Here is a 14,805-nt window from a genome sequence, read left to right on the forward strand (position 1 = left end):
CCAAAACTGATGAGCCCGTAGCAGTACGGGGGGTGTATAGGCTGAAGGGGAGGGGCTTTACACTTTTAGTGTAATACTTTGTGTGGCCTCCGGAGGCAGAAGCTATACACCCAATTGTCTGGGTCTCCCAATTGGAGCTAGAAGAAAAGGAATTTACGGTAAGTAAACAAAATTCCCTTCTTCTCCCTCTCATACCTCTATACTCCTTCTCTTGTCCCCGCTTTATCTTCTACTCTAACCTCTCCCCTTTCTCTTTCTCTCTTCTACCTTATTTCTCTTCCCCCTTCTTACCATCTCTTCCCCCCCCCCCCTTCTTTTTTTTTTTTTTTTTTTCTTCTCTCTCCTTCTCTCTCCCTCCTCTTCTTCTCTCTCTCTATTCTCTTCTCCCTCTCTCTCTCTCATTTCCTTCCCATCTATTATTGGTCCCCTCACTTATGCACGATTTAAAGGCTAAGCTGCAGGGTAATTCTTTTATTGGACTGCAGGAGAAGCTCAAGTCCTTGTTTGAGGACACCCCCATACCAAGTACACCATCTAGCCACGTTGGTTCACCCTAGTCGTTGCTAGGGAAAATCTTTCCTGGTCGTACTACTGGACCAGTTCTTGTCGATTGTGTGTGCGCAACCGACATTTTGTATTTAAGGGTACGTTTACCCAAGTTCTACTGTAGGTTAAGTTTTTGATATTCTTCTAGCAATTCAGCAAGCGGCATCTCTCAATGGCTTTAAGCGTGATGACATGGAATGTTAGGGGACTGGGCACATCCAGGAAACGGGCGGCAGTATTTGCTCATATCAAAAGATCCAAAGCCCAGATTGTATGTTTACAAGAGACCCATTTATTGTTGGAGACCACTAGAGTGCTTCAAAAGCCTTGGGTTCAATGGTCAGCTCACTCTGTTCATTCATCATATTCTAGGGGAGTATCGGTACTAGTCCACAAAGCTCTGCGGTGGGACCCGGGTAAAATTTTAAAGGACACTGATGGGAGGTATGTGTTTATCCAGGCTCACATCGATGGGGTCATGATAGTGGTCTTGGCCATATACATTCCCCCTGCAACGGGAATCTCGATTCTATATGAGGCGGCTAAGTTCGCCTCACAATTCCCACAAGCCTTAGTGCTCTGCATGGGGGACTTCAATTTGATTAATAACACGGGACTGGGTAGATTCAGCACCCGACAGGTCCCGATCTCCCCCACGATACAAACTAGATTGAGTATATTCTTACAGGAAGTGGGATGGTACGATATGTGGCGGTTTTTTAACCCAGCACTGAGAGAATATACATGTTATACTCCGGGGAAAAACTCATTATCTCGAATTGATTATATCTGTGGAAATGAAAGAGTCTGTGCCCATATACAATCGGTATGTCATTTGCCCAGATCGGTATCAGATCACTCTCCGGTATCTGTAGGCATTAAATGGGAAGGATGTAAATCTCATAAATTGTCAAGGAAAATTTAACCCTTGGTGGCTGTCACTCTTTGGAGCCAATGACAGGATTCCTGATCAGCTTGGGGCATACACGGAAATGAACTCCGTGGAAGAGAATCACTCGGCTTATTGGGACGCGCTCAAGGCGTATCTGAGGGGATGCTGTCATTCCTCTATTTCCTATCTCAAGAAACAGGCGGCCAGAGAGGAGGAGGAATTGGCCACCCAAAATAGAGTGCTTGAACATAGATTCACCTCGGACCCCTCTGAGGAAAACAGATCTCATTGGCTTCAGGCTGGGAGGAAATATCTCTTGTATTTGCAAGACAAGGCTAAGAGACATGTATTCTTCACGAGCCAGAGGTATTTTGAGCAAGGGAACCAATCCAGTAGCTTACTGGCGTTCCTGGTGCGTCAATCCAATAGCTCACCTGCTGTCCTTAAGATTAGAGACCCCCGTGGAGGAACAGTTACTTCTGTCAATGGTATATTGGAGGTATTTTTGGACTTCTATAGGAACCTGTATGAGTCCAGGCTGACCGTGTCAAGGGAGGAGATTGCTGTGTACTTACGAGATCTGGAGTTTCCCAGGTTGACTTTGGCTCAGAGATCGGCCCTGGGTGAGCCCATTAGTATGGAAGAGATGGTGGAGGCGATGAAGACCCTCAATAAGGGTAAGGCGTCTGGGCCAGACGGACTCCCGATTGAGATCTTTGACAAATATCAGGAGGTGCTGGCCCCAGCCCTCCTGGAAACGGTTGAAGCCTCGTTCAGCAAGGGACGGTTGCCTGATTCCTTTTATGAGGCAACCATTGTCCTGCTATTGAAACCAGATAAGGACCCATTGGATTGTGGCTCGTACAGACCGATCTCTTTGTTGAACTCCGATTACAAAATTCTCACAAATTCTAGCAAATAGACTCAAAAAAGTGGTCTCCTCTATAGTACATGAGGATCAGTCAGGATTCATCCCGGGTAGGAGTACCTCGGATAATCTGAGGAGGGCGCAGGTGGTCTTACAGATGGGCACCAAGTTAGAGGAGGATTGGGCTCTGGTCTCCTCCCTGGATGCAGCCAAAGCCTTCGACTCTATAGAATGGCCATACCTGCTGGAGGTGCTGCGGGCATTTGGTTTCGGCAACGAATTTATCAGATGGATTGAGATCATATATAAAGCTCCGTCTGCTAATATTCAGGTGGGCGGTGGTGTGTCGGAAACTTTTTCTTTGGGGAGGGGAACCAGACAGGGATGTCCCCTATCCCCTCTCCTGTTTGCTCTTGCCATGGAACCGCTGGCGGTGCGCATTCGGGCGGACCCAGTCTACCGGGGGGTGAGACATAGTAAGGGAGATGAACGTTTATCTTTGTACGCAGACTATTTGTTACTGTTTGCATCTGATCCGGATTCCTCCATTCCCAGAGCCGTGCAATTGATTGATCGATTTGGGGAGTTCTCAGGTCTGTCAATAAACTGGTCAAAATCGTACCTCCTCTTTCTGTCTCGGAACAGAGAGGATCTGGTGTACGACCACATATGCAGGGTTCCGGTGGTGGATCACTTCAAATATCTTGGAATTATATTGGCGGGAAGCCCTGCGGAGATGATAGCGAGAAATATAGCCCCCTTACTAGCGTACTTCGGGGAGAAATTTAATAGATGGAGCCAACTCCCACTGTCAGTGGCGGGAAGGATTAACCTCCTTTAAAATGATAGTGCAACCAAAGTGTCTCTATATTACTCAGCATGTATTCGTGCAGATTCCTCGCTCTTTCTTCCGGTCCCTGGAATCTCTAATGATTACCTTTGTCTGGGGCTCGTCCAGATCAAGGGTCCAATTGGCCAAATTACAAAAACCCAAGGATATGGGGGGTATGGCCCTTCCTGATCTTTATATTTACTATCTGGCCGGACAATTGAAATATTTGGGTCCTTGGACACTTCCCCGAGTTGGGGGTTCTCCGGAGGGGCTCCTGGCAGAGTTCACAGGTGTGGATCTCCTGTGGCCGTTACTGACGGATCACAGGAGGTCCCCTGAGGGTCGTGTCCTCCCGATACACAAATTGGGGGCCAGGATCTGGAAAGAGGCTAAAGCCGTATTTGGATTTTATGATGTACCAACTGAGACGCCCTTATGGGATAACTTGGACCTTCCACATTTTTGTGGGTTGCCGGGGTTTGGTGAATGGAGGAATCGCGGAATAATCTCCCTGGGATCACTGGTCCGGGATGGTGAACTCCGCCCCTTTGCACAACTGCGGACAGAATTCGACTTGCCGGAATCTCATGGGTTTCAGTATCTCCAGATTAGGCACGCCTTTCGAGGTCAGTTCTCTGGTCGTGGGGTTAGATTCTCTTCCTTCCCAGTCATTGGAATTATTAGATCGCAGGGCCCTGGTGGTCTTATTTCTAAACTATACTCCTCCCTCATTCGGGCCAAGGCCATGAATAATCCTCTTTCTGTCCGTGAGAGGTGGAGTGCCAGGATCCCTGAAATTGATGATGTAGTGTGGGACGACATTGTCGAATCCCACACATTGGTCTCTCCTGCTGTTAACAATAGACTGATCCAATTATATATAATACATCAAAGTTATATTACTCCCCAGAGATTGAACAAAATGAAAAAGCTGAATAATTCGGTGGGGATGGGCTGTCCTAGATGCGGGAGAGACGGTGCTGATTTCTGGCACATGATATGGGATTGCCGAGTCATTCTCTCCTATTGGAGTGAGATTGTAATGACTCTTTCCGCCATATTTCAAAAAGCGGTTGCTATGTGCCTAGTCCTGTGTCTATTTGGGGTGGTAGATGTACACTCCTGGTCCCAAGATGAGAATCTATTAATAAAGAAGGTCCTTTTTCTGGCCCGGAAGGGCATTATACTAAATTGGATGAGCACTCATTCCCCAACTAGAGCCTCTTGGATTGCATTGGTAAATGCAATAATCCCGTCAGAACAATTTGTTTACAAGACAAGAGGCTCTTCAACTAAATTTGACAAAATCTGGGGTAGATGGATGAGGTCGCCCTTGACTGGCGGATCTCCTGGTTCTCTTGCTGATAACCTACAATCGGTATTATCGCAATAATAGCCAGTAGTGCCCCGATAGGCAGTAAGGAGACACATGTGATTCGTGATACACTATATGAGGGATACCACGAGTTCCCCGAAGCTTGGGTTGCACTCTCCTTGACGATATGGGTTCTTTTGCCTTAAGTTGGATGTGTCTCGCGAGCTAACACCTTTGCTATGTTTGATGCTCTTTGGATATGCTGAAAATAATGGACGTTGATTTGATTGTTGTTTTATTATCCTGATGACCAACCAGTTTACATGTACACTGTCTCACTGAACAATTTGCTGATTTATTCTTTTATGTAATGTTTTACTTAACTTTCAATAAAACGAGTTTAAAAAAAAAAAATGGTAGAAGATAATGCACAAGAGTAGTTGGAAACTTAGCTGGCTGCAGTCCACTTACTACACAAACACAACTAGAAGTAGCGATGGAGAATTCCTAACAAACCTAGTCACCTCATCACCGCCATAGAACGAACTAACTAACCTCAAAGATGGAATGAGGAATCCTGACTTGCCTCAGAGCAGCCCCAAAGCAAAGTCAAAGCCCCAACATATACCACATATAAGGACGGTGGTGTAAGAAAAAAACACACAGATGATATAGATTTAAGTGAGGCCCTGCTAGCTAGATACAAAAGTATAGGATAATTACTGGTTGCAGCCAGTAAAAACCCTGAATGATACCAACACTTGATGATCAAAAATTCCCTAAAAGATCACACGATCTTTCCTCCCACTATGTCAGAAACTCTTATGCAAATACATTTAAATAGAAAATGCAAATATAATAGAAAAGATCTTAACTACAAAAATACAAAGCTCCTTATCAAACAAGGAGTGAAAACTTCCTTTCTTGGTGGGAATAAACAGTCCTCCAAAAATAGTGCAGGAAGAGCACTTATTCACTTGCAAGAAACAAAAAGGGAATATTCTCACACAGATTTAGAAAGACAGATTAAGCAGAAACACTCATCAGTGCAAATTCAGCCTCTAACCAAGCCCAGACTAAGAAAACAAAATACTTATCAGGCATAGCTGCAGACTCAGGATGACATGGAAACAAAACTGATACAAAGAAATGAAAAACTGCTGTTGAAATAATTCCTGGAATATCCATAAAGGCGCTGAAAAAGACAAAACCTACAGGGAAAGGCTAAAGGCTGGAGGACAAATTCAGGACATCTTAACATGGAGCAGAAACAATTATCACCGACAAAGATTAGATAGACTTCCTTCCTATACCCCCCCCCCAGGCTGGACTCCATGGGCTTCTTGAAAACCGAAATCATCTCAAACACCTGTCTGAGCGACAGATGCAGAATCAGACTCACTACCATCACTAGCTACTAGAGGGAGCCCAGAAACACTCCCGGGACCAGCACAATCTCTGATATTCACAACACTTACTGCTGTTAGAATATATTCACACATTGCAGAAATGTCTTCTTCTGAAAAGCCATTCCATACAGGGCTTTCTGCAGCTTGTGCATTCATATTTTTTTTTTTTTTTTTTTTTTTTTACCAACCTGGCTTAAATCTTTGAAGCGGTGGCTGAAAATTTGACTACATATCCTTTATGGAAAATGTTTGCCATTACTGATCATACTTCTAGTGGAAAATATGTCCAGAAAACACTGTATGGCGCATTGCACAGCAACAGTATGTGAATCGTGTACATAACTAGTTTTACTTATGCAGCTTTCTTTTACATTTTTTTTTTTCCTTTTAGCCATTAAAGAAAGCCTTGAGAATGATGGGAGCGCCGAGCCTAATATCTGACAACTTGGACTGTGGTCTTAGTTATAGCGTCATTTCGTATCTAAAGAAGCTCAGCCAGCAGGTAGCCGGTCACTTGTCCTTATTGTACATCCTATACTTTTCTCCTCCTTGTAGCGTCCACCTTGTAAATCAATGTTTCTCCTGTGTGGGAAAAATTAAGTTGCCCATGTAGATCTGTCTGCTATATCGGACATACCTGTGCTAATTAGTTATTACCATGACATGGTTTTGCCCATTTTTGTTTGTTATAGCTCCATGGGGTACTGCTGGAATTTGTAAATTGACAAGTGGGTGTTACCAATTGGGAGTGTTCCTGCAGTTTAAAGGCCTGAACGCCCCCGATGTTCCACCTCTATAGGACGCAGTGAGAAGCAGTTGTTATATGAAGCTGCAGTTGGACATTCACTCTTGCATTGTAGTGGTTGTCTCTTCACTGTAAATTTTGCGTTTGGGACCCCCATTCTGGTTTGGGTATCTGCTGTGGAACCCCCAAGGATCAGACCTTTTATCTTGTGGATAGGCAATAAATGTCATTTGTGTGACTAACCCATTGAACATCCCAATTACAAATAATAAGGTTGGTTAAACCTCCAAAATGACCGGTGGTCATTGCAAGAATTAAATCTTTAAGCTCCTAGACACTCATTATTAAAGGGGCCTTCTTGTTCCTGGCTGCAGTCTCCGCCGCTGTTCCTTGTACCCGTTATTGTCGTCTGCAGCAGTGATGGCTGCAGCGCTGTCGTTGCCAATCAGTGAGATTGTGCTGTTAACTCGGCCAGTGCCGCAGAGCTCACTGATTAACTACAGTGCTGCCGTTATGATGTTTGCGCTGAGTAACATTAGACACCAGGAGCAGCTACGGAGACAAAGCTGGACCCGGGGAGGACAAGTACAGCCCAGTGCTTTTTGCTTTTAAAAAAAAAAAAACAAAAAGAAAAACCTGCAGCCGGGGGAACTTATTATTATTCCAATGAGCCTCAAAGTTTGAAATAGTGGTAGAGCACGCCGCCATATCCCTCATCACTATGTACTCGGGGAAGCAAGCGTCCAACAGCAGATGTGATCAGAGCCGATCTTATATTTATTAGTCGGTGTACCTAATCTGTGGTACGCCCGTCTTCCTGATGCCTTTACTCTGCGGTACGTGAGCTTTGTCCCTTCTGATTGATGCCGCTATTGTCTGCACTTCATTCATCTCTCCTTGTTCATACCGTTGTAATTGTCTTTCCCCCAAAAAAGTGTCTCCTCGCTCATAATTCTTTGTACGTTCCAGACTAAAATGGAGTCAGAAAGAATAATTGGATCTGTTGGAAAGAAGGTCCCGCAGGAGACGGGGATTAAAGTGAAAAATAACTCCACGAGACTGTCTTTAGTTCACAACCGACACTTCAAACAGCTGCTGCAGGAGATCTCTGGAGAAACCCCTATACGACTGCTGGAGATGAATGTCAAGGAGTTCCCGGGCTTTCAGATCGGCCTGCTAAATAAGGTAAGGCAAGAAACCAGATTTGTTCTGCATCGAAAGCGTGGTCCAATGCCGTGTAGTTTACACACACCGTCTGCCAGAACGTGAGGATTTCTTGTATTAATCTGCAAGGTTTTATTCTCCCATGCGTGTACATTTTTATATAGAAGAATTGATTTCTCATCAGAAAACGATCCAACATCCTGCAATAATTCATATTCGTTTTGATTGAAAATTTTTAAATGTTTAATTTTGCTGCTTTTATTTTCTTTTTTTTTTTTTACTCCGGCCACTAGGATCTTAAGCCCCAAACATACAGAAATGCCTATGACATTCCACGTAGGAATCTTTTAGATCAGTTGACGAGAATGAGGACCAATTTATTGAAAACTCATAAACTGATTGTTGGTCAGGATGAAGGTACAGTTTTCCTTTCTTTCCTCTGCGTGTTTTTTTTTTTTTTTTTTGCTCCCCCTTTTCTTTACGTTCCTTTCTTCCCTTTTGCTCCCCCCCCCTTTTTGCTTTTTTTTTTTTTATTTCTTCCCTTTAGCTTTCCCCTTCCTTTTTGCTTTCCTTCCCCTTCCTTTTTGCTTTCCACACCCCTTTTTTTCTTTCCTCCCCTTCCCTTTTTTGCTTTCTCACCCCCTCTTGCTTTTTCTCACCTCTCCTCCCCCCCCCTTTTTGTTTTGCTTTTTTTTTTTTGCGCTTTTCCCTTTTACTCATCAAAAAATATTTTCAGTATAAAAAAAAGTAGCTTTTGTCAGATTGCATGAAGAAAATGTCTCGGCATGTAAACAGTTATCATATTAAAATTGTCAGTTTTTCGGGTTTGCAGATTGTTTGCACAGTGTTCCAGTGGCTCAGATGGGAAACTACCAAGAATACTTGAAACTTATGCCTTCCCCTCTACGAGAGATTGATCCAGATCAACCGAAGAGGCTTCACACATTTGGAAATCCATTTAAACAGGATAAAAAGGTATTGTTGTTCCCCTCCCCCCCCACAAATCGTGATTTTGGAAAAAAAAAAAACAATTGTATCTACTGTGTTACAGATATTGGAAATGCTGCTCTATTTTACAAGCCTAAATATTTTGTAGTCAATTGGGGCAACTGCAGAGAATGACATTCCCTGCGAGCACCATCAGCGGCATACAGAATTTACAGCAGCCCTCAGTCTGCAAATGACATTCACAATGGGTCTGCAATCATTAGCATTTCTGAGAAGAGTCTGGTAACCTTGCAGGAGATGTAGCAGAGCAGGGGATCATTTTAGGTCTGTTCCTTTTTACCGAACATAGCCAGTAGATCCTTATACAAAAAACTTTTTGCATGCCGTCTTTTTCTGCAGCATCCTTCTCGGTGGCTTCCTGGCCAACACTATTGCACCCCTCCACGCCACCTTTCTCTGTGCTGAGCAGTAAATGCTCCTGTTATCCCACTGCCTCTGCCCATCCCGTTACACCCACTGCCCAGAGACTTCAGTTCTAGATATACCCAACACCTTACAAGCCATCTTTGTCCTGTCGTCTCACAATCCCTTCTTCGCTTTCCTCTTGACTGCTTCTTGCACAACGGACGCCAAGATTTCATACTCCAAAAATCACAGCCCCATTCGGTCTGATTCTCCTCTACTTTTAAAGCAACCGAAAAACACATGTTCATAGAGCCCTAAAATTATCACTAAACTGCCATAGCGGCAGCCCCTGCTCTCGTCCACCATTGCCTTCCTTCTTCACTTGCAGATTATAGACCCCCGTGGGTTCAACATCCTCCGCATAATTACCTACACAATGCTTGTATTAAATTACCGATTGCCCCTTCTCTCGTCTTTTGGTACGTCCCTGGCCCTCTTTTGCACCATGTGACTGCAGCTCACACTAGCAGTGTCTTCTATAGGAAGAAGTACAGTAGTTTCCTCACTTTGAGGCTCTTATCCCAAGGAAGTGACTTCTAGTCTTCACAGGAGGCGCTGTGCGTGCCAGCTAGTCTGCACTGCAGTCATGTTGCACAAGAGGACCGAAACAAAGGGGGCATTCTGTAAATATTATAATTTGTGCACCATGCACATAACTGAAGCTAAGGGGGTAATGAGATAACCATAAATATCACCGTAGTTCCACTTTAATATACTCCAATAGTGTGACTGTTTCTCAGAATGACGCAGGGTATGGCTGCAGTCAGTATGTAACACGCTTGTTTCAGCCGCTTTCTCATGCTGGATTTTTTTTCTCTTATACTTTAGGGTATGATGATTGATGAAGCTGATGAATTTGTTGCTGGACCCCAAAATAAAGTTAAACGTCCAGGGGAGGCCAACACTCCTGCCTCACTGAAAAGGAGGCGTAGTATGTCTCCTCTGCTGCTAAGAAGACCTCAGACCCCTCCGATAATAACCAATCATGTAGGAGGGAAGGGGTCCCCTGCTGTGCCTGGGAGCCCCGCTCCTCACAACCTGATAAAGCCGATTCCCATACACAGAGGTAAGAGGGATAAAACGGGGGCTGCATTGGGGTCCATCCAGATGTGTGGTTTATCTCACAATGTAATGGTTACTTGTATATGTTAGATCACATTGTAATGCTCAGGCCCTGGGTGTATGACTAATGCCTCAGTACCCGGCATCCAGTAACACTCCATATCTAATATCAGATAGGGGTGGGAGTGTTATTTTGGACAATCCCTTTTAATGTCTTCTGTTTTTGTGCAGATGGTAATGGCACCGTTAGTACAGAAGGAAATGGAGAAAGGACGGACAATGGCCAGGCTGTGGAAAGGCAAATGGATGAACTGTCTCCATTAATTCCTGCTACTTTGATGGATGAGGATTTGCTGCCTAATAACTATGATTCTGTTACTGATGAACTTAATTGCTTAAACGAGGACAACATGGACCACAAGCCAATTAATAACAGTCTTATAAAGGCGCCTTTAGAAAACTATGTGCATCTGGAAGACTCTCTTCTGACTCGGGAATGTGCATCACGAATGACGCTGCCAAATTCGCTGAAGGAAATGCAGAGTATCATCAATGGAACGAACGCAGATATCAAGATTAGAGTCATGAAAGAAGTCCGAAAGCCAGGAAGAAGTAAGTGCCAACAGATATGTAGAATTAAGAGAGGTCGTCTAGACTAGAGTGCAAATCCGGGCGTGAGCAAATGAGTGCAGTGTAATTAAAGTATGTACAGGGTTTCCACAGTCCCGGTCGTCTACGTCGCTCCCAGGTCCTCCTGCGATCTTCGGTAAGCGCTCCCAGCAGGTATGCTCCACACGGTCCTCCCCTGCTTCTGGCCGACATTCACATATATCAGATCGCGTGCACACACAATAGCACACTCACTCATACAGATTGCTTCCGAATGGCAGAAGAACCTGGGATGCGGTGTAGTGGACCGCAAAGAACTGCGGCGGAACGCATGGAAGCTTCCCACCTCAGATCTTCCATGCATTCCACCGCAGGTCCTCGTGGTGGAATGCATGTAGGGTGTGTATTAACCCTTGACCTATGATTTATATTTACGTCATAGATGGTGTCCCCTGCTGAGCCTGCACCTCACACCTTCCCCCGCACATGCAATGTGCCTCCCTATCAGCTGCGGGTGAATCTGAGATCCGCCCACAGCTGTTAACCAGTTAAATCCCGCTGTCAGTCTCTGACAGCGGGATTTAACACACGCCAGCAAGGAGCAGCTCATTCCCTGCTCCAATCGGCGCTCCTGTGATGTGATCAGTGTGGTGATGGTTTGTCATGTCAGCTGATGACCCCTGTCTGTTATGGCAAACTTCCTATGAACGCTGGCTATAAGTGACAGTCATAGGAAGTCGTCATTTTTGCTGTATAGGGCAGGGCTGATGCATTGCTCTGTACAGCACAAGCAATAAGATGATCACAGCTTTAAATCTCTTAAGGGGACTAATAAATACAATTAGAAGTGAGGGGGGAGTTCAAATAACCCCCTTTATGCCCCATTGAAAATAAAACATGAAAAAAAAACAACTCACACTTGGTATCACTGTTCAGAAACGTCCTATCAATCGCAATCTAAAATTAAATGAATCTGATCGGTAAACAGCATTGCAATAAAATACAATAAGAGGCAGTCAAAACATCGTATCTACCCAAAAATGGTATCCATATAAACGTCCATTTAGGGTGCAAAAAATAAGCCATGACACAGCCTCAGATCCCAATAAATGACATTACAGGTCTCGAAAAAATGGCTCCAAAAGCAAATTTCTTTATCGTTCCTTTGGGAGACCCAGACCATGGGTGTTTATCTTCTGCCTCCGGAGGACACACAAAGTACTACACTTAAAAGTGTAGCTCCTCCCTCTGAGCTTATACACCCCCTGGTGAGCCAGTCCCAGCCAGTTTATCGCTTTGTGTTCAGGAGGCATACATCCACACATGCATTCTCATATGATTTTTTTCCTTTTTGGATTGAGATTAAAGAAGTGCGGGTCCACATCTGGACCCCCGGCATGTCCCTTCTCACCCCACTGTGTCGGCGGTTTTGTAAGGTTGATTTCCGAAGCTGGAGCCTTACATGCCGTGCTCCTTCACCATCCCTCTGGGCTCTGGCTTGAAGTGGGAGCCAGCACGGTCTCCATGCCTGGCAGGAGACCGGTCTCCATCCGCAGCCCTTCAGGACCCTGCTGGACCGGAGCACTCATCCCCAGGGACCTGGCCCTGCGTCTCAGCAGCTAAGTACCTGAGACGTTTATATATTGGGGGTCCCTGTGCTTTATTGTTTGGGGAGAGTGTGCTTACTGTATTTATTGGCATTTCCGGCGGGTTCTCTAGCTGTCGCCCGAGAACCGCGCCGATGGTGCCTGCGCGTCGGCCTCGCCACTCAAATTTAGGCCCCGGCTTTGTCGGAGGCCTAGTTTCTGTTCACTGCCCTCGCATGTCACTCATGCAGAGGGACAGGCTCGGCTCCTCCCGGCGGCCGTTCTGCACAGGGGACGGACACTCCCCACTGCTGTGCGTGTCTCCTCCCCTGTAGGTCTCTATGGCCCTCCAGATCCCGCTCTCCAAGCCAAGTCCCGCCCCCTCTCCGCTCCGGCGGCCATTTTCTCAGACAGAGTTCACTCGGCGCTGGTCTGCACTCTGCATCCCTGCTGAGGTGCTGTGCTTGGGGTCCGGGCTTCGGGATCTGGAGGGCACACCACACCGCTCCAGCGGTCTGGTAAGCCACAACCGGTCTCTGGTTGTGGACCTCTGTATATACTCTCTGGGGTTCATTCTCTTGCAGAGCCCCCACTCCAGCAGCATGTCTCACACGAGGAGCAAGGCTCCAAAGCTTTATACTATATGCGCTGCATGTAAGCTCCTGCTGCCTGAACCGAGCACCTATCCACATTGTGATGTCTGCTCTAACTTGGCGGTGCCACAGCCTGGAGTCTCACCCCCAGTGGTCTCTCAGGCTGCTCCTGCACCTGTGGCTGAACCCCCTGCTTGGGTAGAATCCTTTTCTAGGTCTATCTCCCAGTCTTTTGCTGAGTCCATGGGACTTCTGTCCAGGACTTTGATGAATATGCATCAGCCCCCTTCACAGGGTGCCTCTACTGCTAAGGGTCCCTTAGGACCGGAGCTCACAGAGGATTCATCATCAGGGCCCAGACCCTGTCCTCCTAAGAAGAGACGCAGGGTTCCCTCTCCCTCCTCCTCCCGCGGCTCTGATTCAAGAGCTGACTCGCAGGATGAGGAGGATGCCTTTACAGGGGGCTCGGAGGCTAACTCCATGTACCCCATTGATCTGTCCGAGGGTGACTCAGACCTTAGTGACTTAATTGCTTCCATTAATTCTGTACTGGATCTCAATCCGCCAGTATCAGTGGAGCAACCCTCTCTGGCAGAAAAGCACCAGTTTACCTCGCCTAAGAGAGCAAAGAGTGTGTTCTTTAACCTCCCAAAGCGTGGTTCTGATGACCGTTTTCCCTTTCCACCTGAGGTGGTCAAGGAGTGGGCTCACTCCCTAAAGATAGACACCCCCCCCCCCCCCCCCCGCCGGTGTCTAGGCTCTCAGCCCGGACCGTTGTGTCGGTGGCTGATGGCACCTCCCTTAAGGATTCCACTGACCGTCAGATTGACCTTCTGGCCAAATCTGTGTATGAAGCGGCGGGGGCCGCGTTTTCCCCGACTTTTGCAGCAGTGTGGGCTCTCAAAGCCATCTCTGCTTCTCTAGAGGAGATGCATTCCCTCGCCAGGGAATCTATGCCCGAAATGGTTGCCTTAACTTCTCAAGCTTCAGCTTTTTCATCTTATGCCGTGTCTGCCATGCTGGAGGCTTCTCACCGCACTGCGGTGGCTTCGGCTAATTCCCTCGTTATCCGCAGGATCTTGTGACTTCGAGAGTGGAAGGCAGATGCTTCTTCTAAGTACCTTGCTGGGCTCCCTTTTGCTGGGTCCAGGCTATTCGGTGAACAACTGGATGAAATTATTAAGGAAGCTACTGGCGGGAAGAGTACTTCCATGCCACAAACCAAAACCAGGAAACCTGCCCAGGGTAGGAATCAGTCGAGGTTTCGCTCCTTTCGTTCCTCCAACTGGTCGTCCTCTAAGCCCTCGGCCTCGTCTGCTAACTCAGCCAAGGACCAGAAATCCAACTGGCGTACAAAAGCGCGTCCACAGAAGACCGCAGGAGGTGCTGCCACTAAGGCAGCCTCCTCGTGACTCTCTGCCCGCTCCGGCGACGTCCTTAGTCGGTGGCAGGCTCTCCCACTTTGGCGACGCTTGGTTTCAACACGTCTCCGATCAGTGGGTGCGGGATATCATCTCCCACGGCTACAGGATAGAATTCTCTTCCAGCCCGCCAAACAGATTCTTTCTCTCAACTCCCCCCTGCTCCAAGGCCGCCGCCTTCTCACAGGCCGTGGCAGCCTTGCAGGCCAACGGAGTAATTGTACCAGTTCCCGCCCGGGAACGGTTCAGAGGTTTCTACTCAAATCTCTTCCTAGTTCCCAAAAAGGACGGTACCTTCCGGCCCATCCTGGATCTCAAGCTTCTCAACAAGCATGTTCAGGTGCGGCATT

General features: G+C 46.6%; 1 protein-coding gene across 3 annotated transcripts in view; it reads left to right on the forward strand.

The window, feature by feature from the left end:
• The window catches only part of LOC142251186 (integrator complex subunit 6-like), a 112,275-nt gene that overhangs the window by 69,066 nt on the left and 28,404 nt on the right, over positions 1-14,805 (forward strand). For all 3 annotated transcript variants that reach the window (XR_012725294.1, XM_075323745.1, XM_075323743.1), the window contains exons 11-16: positions 6,254-6,364; positions 7,577-7,792; positions 8,065-8,188; positions 8,604-8,746; positions 10,013-10,250; positions 10,478-10,858. Coding sequence is in view for 2 of the 3 variants with exons in the window: in XM_075323745.1 (XP_075179860.1) it covers positions 6,254-6,364; positions 7,577-7,792; positions 8,065-8,188; positions 8,604-8,746; positions 10,013-10,250; positions 10,478-10,858 (1,213 nt within the window). In the remaining variant the exon portion in view is untranslated. The remainder of the gene's footprint in view (positions 1-6,253; positions 6,365-7,576; positions 7,793-8,064; positions 8,189-8,603; positions 8,747-10,012; positions 10,251-10,477; positions 10,859-14,805) is intronic.

This window comes from Anomaloglossus baeobatrachus, chromosome 9 (genome assembly GCF_048569485.1).
Source record: "Anomaloglossus baeobatrachus isolate aAnoBae1 chromosome 9, aAnoBae1.hap1, whole genome shotgun sequence".
NCBI classification, from domain to species: domain Eukaryota; kingdom Metazoa; phylum Chordata; class Amphibia; order Anura; family Aromobatidae; genus Anomaloglossus; species Anomaloglossus baeobatrachus.